At 21.2% G+C, this 18,410-nt stretch overlaps 7 protein-coding genes across 7 annotated transcripts in view; all 7 read right to left on the minus strand.

Annotated features, from left to right (window-relative positions):
• Window positions 1–592, minus strand: part of DDB_G0279429 (hypothetical protein) — a gene marked incomplete at both ends in the record, with an annotated part of 2,167 nt that extends 1,575 nt beyond the window's left edge. The window contains 2 exons of the mRNA XM_636530.1: window positions 1–373; window positions 477–592. The exon at window positions 1–373 is cut by the window's left edge and continues 1,575 nt beyond it. Coding sequence (XP_641622.1) covers window positions 1–373; window positions 477–592 — 489 coding nt within the window. The remainder of the gene's footprint in view (window positions 374–476) is intronic.
• A 519-nt stretch (window positions 593–1,111) lies between these two features.
• DDB_G0279431 (hypothetical protein) lies at window positions 1,112–2,827 on the minus strand (the record flags this gene model as incomplete). Its single annotated transcript, XM_636531.1, has 2 exons — window positions 1,112–2,579; window positions 2,715–2,827. The coding sequence occupies 2 exons, from the start codon at window positions 2,825–2,827 to the stop codon at window positions 1,112–1,114; spliced, it is 1,581 nt and encodes a 526-aa protein (XP_641623.1).
• A 1,170-nt stretch (window positions 2,828–3,997) lies between these two features.
• Window positions 3,998–5,749, minus strand: metap1 (methionine aminopeptidase 1; the record flags this gene model as incomplete). Its single annotated transcript, XM_636532.1, has 4 exons — window positions 3,998–4,571; window positions 4,728–4,879; window positions 5,107–5,201; window positions 5,467–5,749. 4 exons carry the CDS (start codon window positions 5,747–5,749, stop codon window positions 3,998–4,000), a joined length of 1,104 nt encoding a protein of 367 aa, XP_641624.1.
• A 706-nt stretch (window positions 5,750–6,455) lies between these two features.
• Window positions 6,456–8,086, minus strand: DDB_G0279435 (hypothetical protein; the record flags this gene model as incomplete). Its single annotated transcript, XM_636533.1, has 3 exons — window positions 6,456–7,135; window positions 7,221–7,727; window positions 7,813–8,086. The coding sequence occupies 3 exons, from the start codon at window positions 8,084–8,086 to the stop codon at window positions 6,456–6,458; spliced, it is 1,461 nt and encodes a 486-aa protein (XP_641625.1).
• Window positions 8,087–8,579: 493 nt separating this feature from the next.
• DDB_G0279437 (cytochrome b561 / ferric reductase transmembrane domain-containing protein) lies at window positions 8,580–9,804 on the minus strand (the record flags this gene model as incomplete). Its single annotated transcript, XM_636534.1, has 2 exons — window positions 8,580–9,637; window positions 9,741–9,804. The coding sequence occupies 2 exons, from the start codon at window positions 9,802–9,804 to the stop codon at window positions 8,580–8,582; spliced, it is 1,122 nt and encodes a 373-aa protein (XP_641626.1).
• Window positions 9,805–10,821: 1,017 nt separating this feature from the next.
• On the minus strand, window positions 10,822–13,311 carry bzpC (hypothetical protein; the record flags this gene model as incomplete). Its single annotated transcript, XM_636535.1, has 2 exons — window positions 10,822–11,974; window positions 12,050–13,311. 2 exons carry the CDS (start codon window positions 13,309–13,311, stop codon window positions 10,822–10,824), a joined length of 2,415 nt encoding a protein of 804 aa, XP_641627.1.
• Window positions 13,312–14,233: 922 nt separating this feature from the next.
• Window positions 14,234–17,750, minus strand: ipo13B (importin 13; the record flags this gene model as incomplete). The annotated part of the gene is made up of 3 exons (XM_636536.1): window positions 14,234–14,767; window positions 14,838–16,923; window positions 17,011–17,750. 3 exons carry the CDS (start codon window positions 17,748–17,750, stop codon window positions 14,234–14,236), a joined length of 3,360 nt encoding a protein of 1,119 aa, XP_641628.1.
• Window positions 17,751–18,410: the final 660 nt, after the last annotated feature.

Consider the following 18,410-nt stretch of genomic DNA (forward strand, 5'->3'; position numbering starts at 1 on the left):
GGGTGACAATTGCTCAACAAATGGCAATAGATCCCCAATGTAGGGTTCAATTGTGTCTATGTTATCCAATATTTCATCCATGTTTGGTACTATTGAATCAATATGAATGAATATATCTTGAATATGTGGATAAACCTTTGGTATTATATGAATTACTCTTGGTATATTCCTTTCTCCAATCTTGTGTAAATGTTCAAATATCAATGTCATATGTGGTGCTATATAAGGTAGTACATCTATTAATTCCGATAAATAAGGTTCATAAATTGGTAATTTATCAATTATATCATCTTGATGAAATAATATAGTTTTCCAATATGGTAAGATTTGTGCTCTTTTTGAATATAATAATGGAAAATATTTTATAAAAATTCTATATATATATTAAAGAAATTAATAAATATTAATATTAATTATTATTATTTTTTTTATTTTTTTTTATTTTTTTAATTTTAAAATTAAAATAATAATCATACCTTATTTTAGAAATTAATCTGGCTGCTGATGTCGGATAAAAGTATATATAAATAAATGAATAAATTACTAGACCCCATAATACAGAGTCAAGTAATGATAAATCAATTGAAAACATTATTTTATTATTATTATTATTTATTATTTATTATTATTATTTATTATTATTATTATTATTATTATTTGAATAATATTGATTTTATTTTTTATTTCTTTTTATTTCTTTTTTTTTATCATTATTTATTTTTTTATATAGATATTTATTATATGCGTAAAATAAAAAAAAAAAGTGTATTTATTATTATTTTGAGGTTTTTTTTTTTTTTTTTTTTATTTATTTATTATTGTTTATTTTTTTTTTATTTCTATTTCTTTATTGAAAAAATAATCAATGAAATATATATATTAAAAGAAAAAAAAAAAAAATAAAAAATAAAAAAAATAAAAAGTTATAACAATGGGTTATAATTTTATAATTTAATTTAATTTTTAAAATTAAAAAAAAAAAAAAAAAAAAAAAAATAAAATACAAAAAAAAAAAACAACACCTACCCCCGCATTCATGACGAATTAAAAATTTTTCATTTTTTTATTTTTTTATTTTTTTTTTTTTTTTATTTCCTTTTTTTTTTTATTGTCATTTGTCGCGACATGAAATTTCAGGAAAATTTTTTATCTGGATCATTTCCAGTGAAAATCCAATTTGGTTCGGTTCACATGGTAATTTAATTTGGTATTGTTTATTGTTTTTATCCAAAATAACTAATCTATCATCAAATGAATCCATAAAAACAATTGAATTATTATTATTATTAAAATTATTATTATTATTATTATTATTATTATTATTATTATTATTATTATTATTATTATTATTATTATTGTTATTATTAATATTGTCGATATTATTATCATTGTATTCGTCATCATTCCTTTTATTGTTTCCAATATGCGCAATAGGTTTTGGATTTTTAAAAGAATCCAAAGATGAAAAAAATAATATTAAATTTTCAAAAGCAACAAAAAATCCACTTTTTCTAAAACTGGAAACTATATTACTAGCACTAGCACTTGCACTAGCACCACCACTAGCACCTGTACTACCACTATTATTAAAATTTCCAATATTACCATTTAATTGTTGCTGTATTGTTTGTATAGATTGTTGCTGTTGTTGTTGTTGTTGTTGTTGTTGTAATTGCTGTTGTTGAATTGTTTGGGTAGGTAGGTTTGGTTGTTGAGTCTGTTGTTGAATTGGTTGGGTTGGTTGTTGTTGAGACTGTTGTTGTAATAATTGTTGTTGTTGATGATGTTGTTGTTGAAATAATAATTGTTGAATTGAAAATTGAATTATTTTTCTTTCATCTTTACTATTGTAGGGTGAAATTGTAAATATTGGAGAGAATTGTTGTTGTTGTTGTTGTTGTTGTATTTGATTATTGGGTGATAATTTAATTAATTGAATTAAATTATTTGCTTTAAAAACTAAAATATTACCATCACTGGTTCCAAAGAAAGTTGTATCAAAAGAATAAACATAACAACAATGAATTATTGTATTTTGTTGAAATTCTTTACCAAAAGATGCTTTTTTCTTTGAGATCATAGTTTCATTTAATGTCCAAAAATTGATATGTCTATCACCAAATGTTAAAAGGTTATGCATATTGAATGGATTGAATTGTATTCCTTTGACACGATAGGTCGAGGGTGATGAGATAATGATTGAACGTAGTTTAATATCCCATATGAATATTGTGAATTTAGGCTCATCATTCGCTAAGCCAACTAATTTACTAGAGTCTAAATTAAATTGTAAAACTAATATTTCATTAAAACCTTTACTTACTTGAATGGTTGTCATTTGTTTCATTGAAATTAAATCCCAAATTACAATGACACTAGTCTCACTCTCCTTTGAATAATGACTACTTGCACCAATGCTTCTCTTATCATTCACTACAAAACTATTTATCATATCATTGGTACTACAACTCTTTATTAAATTCTTTTTTTCACAATTATTACTATCAATAACAATTAAATATTCAAATTCTGGATAAATAATATTTTCACCATTTTCACCAATAAAATAACTAAATTTTCTTTTTTTTTTTTTTTTTTTTTTTTTTTTAAATAAAAAATTAAATAAAAAATTAAATAAAAATATTTTTAATTTTTAATAAATAATTTTAGAAAATAAAAAATAAATAAAAAAAAAAAAAAAAGAAAATATTTACTTATTTAAATTATTATCAATAATTTTATTATTAAAATAATTATTAATATTATTTGAAGTAATATTATCACAAAATTGTTTTGATATTTGGGGAATAGATCCACCTTTATTCATTTTATCTTTAATTATAATTTATAAATAATAAATAATTTTTATTTATTCTTTTTTTTTTTTTTTTTTTTAATTATAAAAAAAAAACATATGAACGAAAGAATTATTTTTGTTGATATTATTATTTTTTTTTTTTTTGAGAATTAAATTAAAAAAAAAAATAAATACAAACATATTTTTTTTCTTTTCTTTTTATTTTTTTTAATTTATTTTTATTTTAATTTTTATATTATTAATATATTTATTATTACATTTTTTTTGGTGCGTAGTGGTTGTATTTATATTATATATATATTTTTTTTTTTTTTTTTTTTTTTTTTTTTTTTTTTTTTTTTTGTAGTGTAGTGGTGTTATGTACTTACACCCCAATAACAACACAAAAGTTCCCACTATGTGTGCTTTGTGTGAGTTCCAGTAAATCTAAATAATTTTGTAAACAATGTAACTTTTTTTTTTTTATTGTTATTAAAAATATATAAATTATTTTTATTATTTTTATTTTTTATTTTTTATTTTTTTTTTACTATTAAATTTTTATTTGATGTCTCAATGTATTATAATTATTTTTAACAAGATTGAGGTATATATTTTGTAACGTCCTTGAGTTCAAATAATGAGTACTTCTCATTCATATGAAGTTTTTTTTTTTTTTTTTTTTTAATTATAATTATAATAATTTTTTTAATAATTAAAAATATATATATTATTTTAAATATATAACCCATGAAGCTTTTTAAAGTTTTATAATATCTTTTATTTTTTTTTATTCAGTTTAAAAAAACAAAAAAAAAAAAAAATCTACTCAGATTATTAAAACTGTTTTAACACAACCACAATATCAATTTCCAAATTGGTGATTGATTTGTTTTTTATTTTTAAATTATAATAATATTAATATCGTCTTTAATATATTCGATATCGTTATAAAAAAAAAACAAATACTATTTTTAAATAAATAAATAAAATAAAAATAAAATAAAAATAAAATAAAAAAAAAAAAAAAAAAAAATTTAAAAATATCTAAAAAAAGAGATGATATAAAAAAAAAAACACACAAAATATTATTATATATGTAATTAAAGACAGATATTTTTAATTTTTTTTTTTTAGTTATTTTTAATTTTTTTTATTATTTTTTTTTTTTTATTTATTTTTTTTTTATTTTATTTTATTTTATTTAAAATGTCTATCAATATAAGAACCATTTGTTCTTTTAGTTAAAACCTCACAACCAGTTTCAGTGATAACCAAAGTATGTTCAAATTGAGCACTTCTTTTACCATCAGCAGTTACAGCAGTCCAACTATCTGGCCAGATTTCATCTTGCCAAGTACCTTCATTAATCATTGGTTCAATTGTGAAAACATGACCAACTTTCATAGCACCAACTGCTTTATTCTTTGAATAATGTGGTACGGTTGGATTACAATGGAATAATCTTCCAATACCATGACCACAAAAGTTTTTAACAACTGAAAAACCTTGTTTATTTGCATGCTTTTGAATTGCGTCACCCAATTCTCTGTATAATGTACCTGGTTTACACATTGCAACTGCTAATTCCAAACAATCGTATGCACATTTAACTAAATTCTTACCTCTTTCATCAACATTACCAATGAGATAAGTTTCATTTAAATCACTATGAAATCCTTTCCAATATAATGTAACATCAACATTTAAAATATCACCATCTCTTAATGGTCTTTCATCTGGAATACCATGACAAATAACTTCATTAAGTGATCTAAAAATAAATAAAAAAATACATTAATAAATTAACCATAGTTAATAATAATAATAATAATAATAATAATAATAATAATAATAATAATAATAATAATAATAATAATAATAATAATAATAATAATAATAATAATAATAAAATAAATGAAACACATACGTGCAACATGATTTTGGGAATTTATAATAATTTAATGGTGATGGATATGCTCCTCTTTCAATAACTGCATTATGTACAATAATATCTAATTCTTCTGTAGTCATTCCAACTTTTGCTGCATTACCTGCAATATCTAAAACTTCTCTTGACATCTAATAAATATTTTTAAAAATATTATAATTATGATTTGATTATTATTTATAATTTTTTTTTTTTTTTTTTTTTTTTTTTAAAAAAAAAAAGTAATTGAAAATTAATATGTTGAATCTAAAATTTATTTCTAGTCTTTCTTTTGTTGTAGTTGTTGTTGTTATGTTTTTTTTTTTTGTTTTTTTTGTTTTTTTTTTTTTTTGTTTTTTTATACATAATAAATAATTACTTTTCCTAATTGTCTCATAATTTCAATTTCTTCTGGTGTATGAATAATATTTGCCATATTCTTTCTATCTGCTACTCTTTCACTAATTGGGATTGCTTTATAAAAATTATTATTATTATTAATATTATTATTATTATTATTATTATTATTATTATTATTATTATTATTATTATTATTATTATTATTATTATTATTATTATTATTATTATTATTATTATTATTATTATTATTATTATTATTATTATTATTATTATTATTATTATTATTATTATTATTATTATTATTTTAATAAATAATATAATTATATATTATATATTATTTATAATTTTCATATAAAAAATAGTGAATATAAATACTTACAACCAATTGCATAATCTGGTAATTCAATACCTTCAGGTGCTTTTCTCATTGGTGTAATATTAGTTGGTCTAAGTGGACCTGTGAATTTATAATTTCTAAATTGTGATGGTAAATTTTCTGGTTGTCCTTTTTGATGATACATTTTATGAAGTGGCCAAAATGTTTTAAAACATTCTTGTGAACAAAAATGTGATGGTGTTTCAAGTTTGAGATTTACACATGTTGGACATTGAAGTTTGGCTGGTTTACCACATCCTGGACTTGCACATAATATTCCTTCCATATTCTCTTTTATTTTATATATATTAAAAGTAAAAAAAGAAAAAAAAAAAAAAAAAAAAAAAAAAAAAAAATCGAAAATGAAAAAAAAAAATTTTTAAAAATGAAAAATAAAAAAAAAAAATAAAATAAAAAATTAAAATAAAATAATAAGACAGAGTAGTTAATTTCCAGTTTTTTTTTTTTTTTTTTTTTTTTCTTATATTGTTATTAATAATTATTTTAATTATAATAATTTACAACAAATTGTGACATATTCCACAAAATAAAAAAAAAAAAAAAAAAAAAGATATTTTGTATCATTAGAATCACAATTAGTTGTCAAAAAAAAAAAAAAAAAACCATTTTTAAGAGTATTTTGTAATAGAATTCTATTTTTAAAAATTGTTTTTTTTTTTTTTTTGACAACTAATTGTGATTCTAATGATAAAAATAAAATTAATCCACTAGAAATATGGATAAAAAAATAGTATAAAAAATCAGTTTTGTTGCACTTTAAGATTAAAATTGGTTTTTTTTTTTTATTTTGGATATGACATTGTTTAAAAAAAAAAAACTGGAAAACAAAAAAAATAATAAATAAATAAAAAAAATAAATAACTTTTAGATTTTCCAACATAAAATAATAATTTAATTAATCAAAATTAATATAAATAATTGAAAATGATTCTATTTTTAATATTATTATTATTTATTATTTATTATTTAATTTATAAAACATCTTCATCATTATCACGATGATTTCTTGAATTATTTGAAGTTGAAGTTGTGGTAGTTGTGGTGGTTGGATTATTTTTATTTCTTTCTTTATTTAAATATGTTGAATTTGTAGGTTTATTACCACCGAATAAGGCGTCTTTATTCTTTGAATATTGTGATTCAGGTAGAGGTGCTAAAGTTTTAGTTGGTTTAGCACCTTTTCTTGAATAATCAATATCTGGATAATAAATTGGAGTACCATCATAAACGATCATATAAAAACCAGCAGCAGAAGCTGCAACTTGTGTAACTCTTTTACCCATTAATAATGGATCATCAATTTTCAAAAGGGTTGGAATCCAAGCTGATTTTGTAAATAATTTATAATCAATACCAAAATGATAGATATCACCACTTAATGTAACCACTATATTATAGAAACCATTTTGTGAAATTTGTTGAACTTTTAATGGTTGTCTTGAACCACCTGGACATAATGGTTGTGGTGTCATTATTAATTCTTCACCAAATTGACCCCAAATATAACATTCCTTATCTGTTGTTAATACTGATGAATTATATGAACCACATTGAACACTAATAATATTTAATGATTTAACTGATTCAATTAAAATTGGTGTTACTCTACTCTCTTTAATACCATGTCCTAATTGACCTTCATCACCACGACCTTTAATTAAATAAAAATATTAATATATTTAAAACTATTATTATTATTATTATTATTATTATTATTTATTATTTATAATTCTTACCCCAACCATAAACATCACCAGTTTCTAATAAAGCAATAGTATGTTCTTCACCACATGCAATACTTTTAATTCTAAAAGATAAGAAAGCAGAACATGTATCGATTACAATTGGTTCTTTAGTTGTGACAGTGATTTTCTTTACTTTTACAAAACTACCAATACCTAAAAGGTCACTTTTACCCCAACCAAATAAGATACCATCCTCAGTAACAGCGAATGAATGTTTATTACTGGTTGCATATAATGCAATCTTATGTTGTGATAATGCTGGTATTAATGTAGGTGATTTCTTTGCTTCATCAGTTGACATTCCCAATAACTCTGGTTTACCACTACCATAAAGTTTACCATCAACACCAATAAACATAGTATGTTGTTGTGCACAAATGATCTCTTTAAATTTAAGTGTTGAACTATTAAATTGTGTAAGTTCATCAACATGTCCTGCACTAACTGTACCAAATTCACCATTTCTATTTGTACCTGAAAATAAGAATTTACCATCCTCTTTATTATTTAAAATAATTAATATTTTAGTTTTTTTTTATTTTTTTAAAAAAAAATAGAAAATAAATAAAAAAAAAAAACTTACTTGTATGATAAAAACAATGTGAATTACCAAGACTAACATTTGAAATGTTATATTTAAAACTTGATGGAATTGAAACTAAATTTTTATATTCTGATTTTGGTGATGGTTGTGATAATTGATTTTCAGCATTTAAACCAAAACCAATTACAAAACCTCCAACTAATTGTGCAACATCTGCTGGTTGAATAATATAGGTTGGTTCATTATTTTCTTTACCAAGGTTTGAAATTCCACTTGATACTTTTTCTTTTAATTTATCAAATTTTTTAAACATTTTTATATATTGATTTATTTATTTATTTATTTATTTATTTATTTATTTATTTATTTATTTATTTATTTATTTATTTATTTATTTATTTATTTTTTATTTATTTATATATATATATATATATATAAAATATTATTTATTCGTCTTATTTTAATTTAACCACAGAATAAAAATATAAAATTAAATTAAATTAAAAAAAAAAAATAAAATCAAAAATACTGAGCAAAAAAAAAAAAAATAAAAAAAAATAAAAAAAATAAAAATAAATGAAAATATTTTTTTTGGGAATGAAAATTCTGGTATAAATTTTCGTTCGTGGGGGTGACATCAACATGACCTTATTTTCACATGATGTCATTTTTTTTTTTTTTTTTTTTTTTAATTTAACAATGTTGTAAAATAAAACAATTATAAATATTTTTTTAAAATTTTTTTTATTTATTTTTTTTTTTTTTTTTTTTTTACATTTTTTTTTTTTTTTTTTTTTTAAATTTTTTTAATTATGATTTATACCTTGAGTATAACCAGTTGCACCACCATGTGAAAAATCTACATGATTTGGATAAACTTTTTTATAAATTTCAATGAAAATAATAACACCAAAGTATAAAGCAATAACACCAGAGAAAACTATGATAACAGCGGTTGGAACTTGGTGAAGTACCATACCAGTGATGATAGCAGCAATTGATAAAGCAAATGTACAACGACCAACGAACCAATGGAACATATCAGGGAAAATTGGAGTACCAACTCTAGTTGGTTTCCAAAGGAAGTGAGAAAGTGCACCAAATAGAATTGAAACCAATACCAAACATAATGTAATTATACCAAAAATACTATGAAGTGTAGAGAAATCCAAACCATCCAACATGACAATTGCAATGATGAAGCCAATTAAAGCGCAAACTGATGCCAAACCATTGAAAACGTAATGAAGTGGCCACCACCAGTGGAAAACTTTTAAGAAACGGGCACTGAAAATACTGAATGGCATCAATAAACCAAATGCAACCAACATTAAACTTGCATGCCAATTTACATAATCTGGACCACTATTGGTGCTACCGGTGGCAAGATTCACTGTGGTTCTGCCTGCATTACCAACACCATGGAAGCCAAATGAATTATCTTGACCATGTGCCCAAACGAAATCTACAGGTCCGTTAACTAGGATATGGTCACCAACTGTATCGCCAGTTGATAACTTTTTAGTAAACATCATAATTGAATATTGATCGGTTTGGTATCCACTAAAGGAGATGATATTATCCTCTGCTCCTTTAAAAACTGTATCATTTTGTGGTTGAGAAGTTGGGTCATTTTCTTGATAACAATCCCATACATATCCTTGACCATTTTCATCAAATGTTGCTATACTATAATCTGCATTTTCCATTGGACCGTCTTTTTGACAACCTTGACAATGCCATCCTAATCCAATCCATGCTTTTTTATTAATTGAAACTTGAATTGTTATTGTTTCATTAAAAATTATCCATTGTAAATTATAATTTGAATTCTGATCTAATATTACACTATTTTGAAATTGGCCTTTTTAAAAAAAAAAAAAAAAAAAAACAAATAATAAAAAAAACATTAGTATGCAAAATTTAAGAAAGAAAAAAAAAAAAAAATATCTTAAAAAAAAGCATACCATTTACACCAATTAAAAAAGTCAAAAATAAAATTGTGCTTAAAAACACAATCGATTTTATCATTTTATATATTATATTATTTTATTTATAACTTTAACTCTTTTTTTTTTTTTTTTTCTTTTTATTCTTTTTTTTTTTTTTTTTTTCTTTGTTTAAGTTGGAATATATGAAAAAAAAAAAAAAAAAAAAAAAAAAAAAAACACAGCTATTTAGCTAAAATTTTGATGAAAAAAATAGAAAAAAAGTGTAAAAAAAAAAAAAAATGAAAAAAAAAAAAAAGATATTTTTTATGATTCCATGGAATCGGTTGGAATTATTTATTTTAAAACAATTATTATTAAAGAAATATCATTTGAAAAAGTTGATATACTTTTATAAAAGGACGGAAATAAATAATATGTTTTTAATAATAATTTTAATTTTTTTATAAATTTTTTTTTACCAAAAAAAAAAAAAAAAAATTAAAAATGAAAATAATTGTCAAAGTAAGAAAATATGGAAAATAGTGCTAATATTTGGTAAGACACGTAATAAAAAAAAAAAAAAAAAAAAAAAAAAAAAAGTTGGATATTTTGATATTTTTAAAAAATGATATTTTTAGATATTTTTAAAAATATTTCGTAACAACTTCACGACTTTTATTTAATAAAAAGTTATTTTCCAAAAAAAATTATTGTTTATACAATTAAAAATAATTAAAATTTTAATATAGAAATATTATTTTCTTTATATTATTATGTTTTTTGAAAACCATCTAAACATTTTCCTGGGATTTCAACCCAATTCGAAAAAAAAAAAAAAAAAAAAAAAAAAAAAAAAAAAAAATATTTTGAAAACCTTTTTTCGATAATTCTATAAGAAGCAAAGGAATCTGGAACTGTTTTAAACAGAGCAGAATGACAATTATTTTTTTTTTTTATTTTTGGAAAAAGAATTTTATTTTTTTTTTTTTTATTTTTGGAAAAAGAATTTTGTTTTTTTTTTTTTTTTTTTTATTATTATTATTTGTTTTAAAAAAAAGATAAATAAAAAAATAGAAAAATTGATAGAAAATAAAAAAATTATTTTTTTAAAAAAAAATTATTTGGTTGATGGTTGCTGAGAAGGAGTTTTAGGTGATTTTTGAATTGCAATAATAACAGAGGTGACAGTCATTTGTTGATTTTCATTATCAAAGAATGCTTTTGAAATATCATTAGAACCATTTGGGAAATTTTGAGTGTCAATCAAGAAATTAAACTTGAAAGAAGAGTTTTCACCAAAAGTAGTAACATTTGAATTTTTCATCAAATCATCTGGTATATCACCAATTACCGATGTTGGATTAACTAATAAACTAATAGTTGAATTATTTACATAACGAGTTGGTGAAATGGTTGTTGTTGTTGATTTTCTTTTAATTTCTTCAATTTCTTTACCTTTTTCATCATCACTATTTTTATTATTGTCATTATTATTATTATTTTCATTATTATTATTACAATTCTTTTCTTCTTTTTGGTCAATCATTAATTCATCAGATGATGGTTGTTGTTGTTGAAGTTGATTTAAATTTGAAATGACATTATGTTTTGATTTATCAAGATTTGCATTTTCAATTGTTTTGAGAGCGTTATCTTTTTCAAAAGAAAGAGAGGCAACACTATTTTGTGGTAAAGTGGCCCAATTTCTAATTGATTCTCTATTTAATAAAATACTTGGTTGTTCTGGTACAAAATGAGTACTAAATACACCTTGTGAGGCAGTTAAAGACTCTAAAGAATCTTCATCTAGATTACTTAGTGGGTTACGTTGTGATTGGAAATATTGTTGTGTTGAATGTACACCATTTACAGAGAATCTATTTACATTATTATTGTTATTATTATTGTTGTTGCTGTTGGCATTATAAACGAGGTTTGGATTGATAACGCCATTGTTTGTATTGAAAAAGTTTGGTGTTGTGTTGGTGAGAATAAAAGAACCAAACAAAAAGAGGAAAAGAATGATACCAAAGTTTTTACTAAAGTTTTGAGTAGTTGGTGAACCAATTGAAATATAATCAAAGATACTACCAGCTGATTTTTGTTTTTCTTGTAATTTATATTGATCCAATTCCATTCTTAATCTTTCATTCTCTTTTTTATAATTATCTCTTTCTTTTTCAATTTCTGCAATCTTTGCCTCTAATTCATCAACATGTGTTGCTTTTCTTTCTCTTGATCTTCTAGCACTTTCTCTATTTTTAATTTTTCTAAAATAAATAAATAAATAAATTAGTAAAATTTTATAAATTTTATTATTAATTATTAATTATTAAAAAACATACCTAAATTGATAATTTAAAGCACTAACAGTTTTCTTGTCACTGGCATTTGCAAAGAAATTATTTTTATAAGCTTGAAATTCTTCACTAGTGATTTCTAATAGTTCATCACCTAAATCAACACCCTTATAAACATTTTTATCAAATTTCTTTCTTTTCTTTGGTCTATCATCATCATCTTCTTCTTCATCTTCCCTTTCTTTATCTTTTTCATTAGATTTAGATTTTGATTTTAAGGAAGATTCTTTAGTCTTTTCTGTGGCATTTGGTCTAGTGGTAGTAGTAGCAGTGACAGAGATACTAGATGATAAAGATATAGTTGGATTTGGTGAGAGTGGTTGTTGTTCATATGGTGAGGATTGTGATTGTGTAGAACTTGGTGAAGATGGACTTGCATATGAAAAATTGGTTTCTGGTGATGAATTATCAGAGACATTACCATAAAATTGTTTTTGTTGTGGAACCAATAAAGCTTGATGTTGTTGATTAATTGGTGTTGTGGTTGTAGGTACTTGAATATTTAATGGTACAGATTGTTGTTGAGCTTGTTGTAACAATTGTTGTTGTAATAATAATTGTTGTATTTGTAAGATTAAAGTTGGGTCTTGACACATACTAAGTAAATTATTATTAACAGAGTTATTGTTATTATTATTGTTGTTATTATTATTGTTGTTGTTATCATTAATGGTATTTATATTAGTGTCAATATTTGAAGTTGTAGATTGAGTTGCACATTGGTAAATTGGTTGAACTGAATTTGTAATTTGTTGTGATGGTGTAGAATATACCAATTGATTTAAATTAATATCAATTGAAGTATTAATATCATTATTATTATTATTATTATTATTATTATTATTATTATTATTATTATTATTATTATTATTATTATTATTATTATTATTATTATTATTATTATTATTATTATTATTATTATTATTATTATTATTATTATTATTATTATTATTATTATTATTATTATTATTATTATTGTTTGGAGAAATAAATAATTGAGTTTGTTGTTGGACTGGTGGTAATAAATTTTGTATTGATTGTGTTAATGGAATTGTTAATTCATTATTAGTATTTGATATTTGTTGAGTAAAAATACTAGAATCACAATTAAAACCACTAATTATATTATTATTGTTATTATTATTATTGTTGTTGTTTGTAGTATCATATAAATCTACAATATATGGATTATATAATACGTTATTAAATGGGTTATTATTATCTTCATTTGAGTTGAAGTCACCCATTATTTAAAAAAAAAAAAAAAATTTCTTTAGTAAAAAAGAAAATTTTTAAAATTTTGAAAAAAACGAAAGAATAAAAAAATAAAATAAAAAAAATCACAAATTAGAATAATTATTGATTATTGATTAAATTTAATTATTACAATTGTTTTTACTATTTTTAATAATAATTTAATTTAGTTTTAGCAATTTTATTATGTATTGTGAGAGAGTGGAATATTGAAAAATAAAATAAAAATAAAAAAAAACAAAAAAAAAAAAATAAAAAAAAGAAAATAATAAGAAAAAAAAAAAAAATTAAAAAAAATAAAAAAAAAAAATAAAAAAATAAAAATTTTTTTTTTTTTTTTTTTTTTTTTTTTTTTTTTTTATTTTGTAAATAATAATTCCCAAAAAAAAAAAAAAATAAAATTAAATAAAAAAAAAAAGGTGTGTAATTTAACATTCGTTGACTCACCAAGCAGAAAAAAAAAAAAAAAAAAAAAAAAAAAAAAAAAAAAAAAAAAAAAAAAAAAAAATTATGTGAATCCAAATGGTGCGATACCATATCTTCACAACACTCAAATCTTTTTTTTTATTTATTTTTTCTTTACTTTTATTTTTTATCATTTAATAATTAAGTAAAAATAAAAATAAAAATAAAAATAAAAATAAAAATAAAAATAAAAATAAAAATAAAAACAAAAAAAAAAAAAAAAAATTGATTTGGTTTAATTGGTTAATTTTTTTTTTTTTTTAAGTTTTATTGTTTTTTTAAAAAAAAAAGATAAATGAGTGGACATATTATTAAATAGTTATTACATTTTTTTTTTATTTTCTATTATTTTTTTTTTTTTTTTTTTTTTTTAGTATTTAAATCAAAATGAATTAAATATAGATTATTTTATTTTATTTAATTATTTATTTATTTATTTAATTTTAATTTTTATTCTTTATCATTACAAATAAAAGAAAAAGTACGAACAGAAGATCTATAATCCACTTGAGTTGAATTTGATTTTAAAATATTAGTAAGAAAAGATTGTTTATCATGTGGATTAATTTGTTTATCTTTGATGAAATTTGGATCATTCAAAATGTTTGTAGCATGTAATTTCAAAAGATTTGGATAGCCTATTGCAAATGATAATAAAACGTCAGAGAAATGTTGAGTTACTTGAATTGAAGTTGGAGTCCAACAAATATTCATCAAAATATTATAAACCAATACATAAGAATGCTTTGGATCACTTTCAAACAATGCATTCATTTCATTCTTTATTTGTTCTAAAACCTTATTACCATTTGGATCGCTAATTTGTAATTTTCCATTATTTAATGATAAACAATTGGTTAAAAATAGACAACAATTACCTGTTGTTGGTTTATCTTTTGTTAAATCTGTTAAATTATAAATTATATAAATACAAATTGTTGATATAATATTTGGTTCAATACATTGTGGTGAAGTTTTTAAAATCTAAATAAAATAAAATAAATATTAATATATTTTAAATATTTAAATAAATAAATAAATAAAAAAAACTTACTTTTGTTATTAAAATTAAATAATCTTTTGTAATATCAGGTGTTATAGTAAAATCTAAAATGAAATTTGATTTATCATTATCATTATTATTATTATTATTATTATTATCATTTTTATTATTATTATCATCATTATTATTAGTATTATCATTATTTTTATTATTATTATTTGTTGCTAAAATTACAGATTTTAAAGTATTTATAAATGTATTTGAAATTAAAGAAATTGAATTTTTAATATTTGTAATTGTTAATGGTTGTAATTTTGGAATGATTATTGAAGAGATAATTTGAAGTAATGATGCAATTGGATATTGATTAAATGATTGAGTTGCTTGTTGAAGTATTTCATCAACGAAATCATTTGCAATCTCACGAAAATATAACATCATATAACGATAGAATGTTGTAATACAATCAATGATTTCAAATTCAGATTTATAATGTTTTAAAAGTTGACCTTGAATTGGGATTGTAGTTTGAAAGAATGGATACAATGGATGTTTAGAAGGTGATGTAAATTCACCATTGGCACCCATAGTAGCAAATTCATCATACTCTATAATTTCATTGACTGAATAGAGTATTGACAATTGTACCAATAGTTGATTGTAGTGATCCTTTGATTTTACTCTTGGAATGTGGTCAGTGATATTTGGTATGACAGGACTTATTAAACGGGTGAATAGAGGTGATAGTTCATGGATTGGTGCTTTATGTAGTATATGAAGCAATGATTTATAAACCAATACGATTGATGGATTTGATTTTTGAGGACCCAATAGAATTGGTTCGATTTGGTCTAAAATCTGATTGAAATGTGGCCATAGCATAGTTGAGCATTTATCACTAACACAAATGGATAGCAATGAGGATGCAGCGGATCCAATCAATTCGGCATGTGATAAAGCGGGTAAAAGATCAGAGACCACTTTGGCTAGATAATCAGTATTTGTCTTTAAGAATGACGAGTATCTACCAATTAACTTTATTGAGGTTCTAACCAATGGAATTGATTTAATTGGTATCAAAGGAATGATATTCAATAGAATGGGTACATACTCCAATTGACCATCTTGTGAACCACCTGAAAAAGCATAGATATAATATAGAATTGACTCATACTGCTCCCAATGTGGACATTTCTCATTGATAAATGCATTTAACTTTTCAATGAGAAACTTTAAAAACGTTGATTTTGGTATGATATCATTCTCTTGAATATTCATCAAACAATCTGAAGAGCATGATCTAAACTGCTCAATATCGTCATCCAACAGTGTTTCAATATTGGTCTCACATAGAACACCATTAAACTGAGCATTTTGACTTGTACTCAATGGATTGGTACCATTCTCAATGGGACAATAGTCCTTTCCATTTGGGTACATCGAAACATCCAAAAAACGATTTAAAAGCTTCAAGAAAAAGAATTTCAATATATTTTGATCCTGTTGTACCAACATTGTATGGGTCTTAAAATCATCGATTAAATAAAACAATAACGATATGGTTTCTCTTGAGCCAATCTCTATAAATGATATCAACAGATTTAAACATCTATGTATTAAATCGGTTGTAAACAATTGTGAATTATTTGAACTTATAAATTGAACGAAAACATTGAAAATTGGTTTAGCCTTTGAATCATCTTGATTCATAACAGTTGCTTCATTATAAAATGTTGGAAATATCGTTAACGATTGTTCAATTGCATACCTAAATGCCTCAATATAACAACTACCATTACTTTGACCTTCAATTGATAATGATGATCCCTCCAACACCAATGCTAATGAATCAATTAATGGATATCCAATTGAATTCCTATTATTATTATTATTATTATTACCATTACCATTACCATTACTATTATTACTAACTTTTTGTTGACCAACTGTAAATGAAATTTCAAAACAACTTTGTAACATTGTACCATTTGATGGTAACATATATTTTAACCATGCCGATAATGCTTTATATGAAATCTTTATAAATTCAAAATTTTCGTTTATTGGTAAAAATAATACTGATAATAAAAATTTATAAATTTTATCAATAATTAATTTTAATTCTTTTTGAATTTCACTTTATTGAAAATTAATGTTAATATATATATATATATATATATATAATTTTATTATTATTATTGGTATTATTAGTATTTATACTTACCTATATTTACATAATGCTAAATCTTGTTTTTTTAATTCATCAGGTAAAATTGAAAGAAATTCTAAAACCATTAATAAACGATCAGTATTGAAATGATTTTGTGATGGATCATGTAATGATAAAGTGTTTATATCTTGTTTAATTGATAAATGAATGATATCAAAGATAGCATTTCTCCAAATCTCTGGAAATGTATACATTACAGCAATGGTTAGAGTCACGGAAACTCTAGTTACACAACAGATGGGTAACTTTGTTGAATTTTGAATGATTGATACAATCGTATTTAAAATCTTTGATTTCATTTCAACATTACATTCATTCCATTCATTCTTTAATTTACTCTCTAATGTAGATGCACCGAAATATTGTAATTCAAAGATATTAGTTTCTAATAATAATCTTGGACAAAATTCCCATGCTATTGGTTGTTTTTGAAATAATATTAACCATTTCTCTGCTAATTTTCTTTGATTTGAATCATTTGATTTATATAATGTATGTAATGCATGTGTTAAAACATCTAATGTTGCTTCTGGTTCTAATTTTTCATTATTATTATTATTATTATTTTTATTATTATAATTTGATGGCATTACACAAATACTATTATTATTATTATTATTATTATTATTATTATTATTATTTGTAAAAGGAATTGGTGAATCTGAAAATGATTTTACATCAAAACTACCATATGATGGACAATTTTCATATTGATCCATTGCATTTGTATTCATTTTTTAAATTTTATATGTTAAATAATTATTAAATGTTGTATTCGTTTTTTGAAAAAAAAAAAACAAAAAAAATACAAAAAAATATATAAAAAATAAAAAAAAAAATTAAAAAAAAAAAAGAAAAAAATAAAAAAATAAAAAAATAAAAATAAAATTTTTTAATTTGAAAAAATAAAAAAAAAAAATAAAAATGGAACCACCTTCCGTTCCAAATGGAATAATTTCAATAAATTATTTTTAGTTTTAAAACTTAAAAAAAAAAAAAAAAAACAAATGATCCAATATATTTAGATTTAAAAATAAATTTTTTTATTTTTTTTTTTTTATTTTTTTTTTGTTTATATTTTATTTTATTTTAAAAAAAGAAATTATTTTAAGTTTATTTTTAAATTTTTTAATTTTTATTTTAGTTTCCTATTTTTCATATTTTTTAATATTGTTTTTATTGATTGATATTAAAATCAAATTTATATTGATTATTTTTCTTATTTTTTTTTTATTTTTTTTTTTTATTTTTTTTTTTTTGTTTTTTTTATTTTTTCTTTTTTTTTAATAACACTGTTTAATAAAGATAAAAAAAAAATCATCACAAATGTATATTTACAAATTACCTATATTTAATTATAATGACCAAATAAAGATTTATTAAAAAAAAAAAAA

The sequence above is a fragment of the Dictyostelium discoideum genome (assembly GCF_000004695.1).
Source record: "Dictyostelium discoideum AX4 chromosome 3 chromosome, whole genome shotgun sequence".
Taxonomy (NCBI): domain Eukaryota; phylum Evosea; class Eumycetozoa; order Dictyosteliales; family Dictyosteliaceae; genus Dictyostelium; species Dictyostelium discoideum.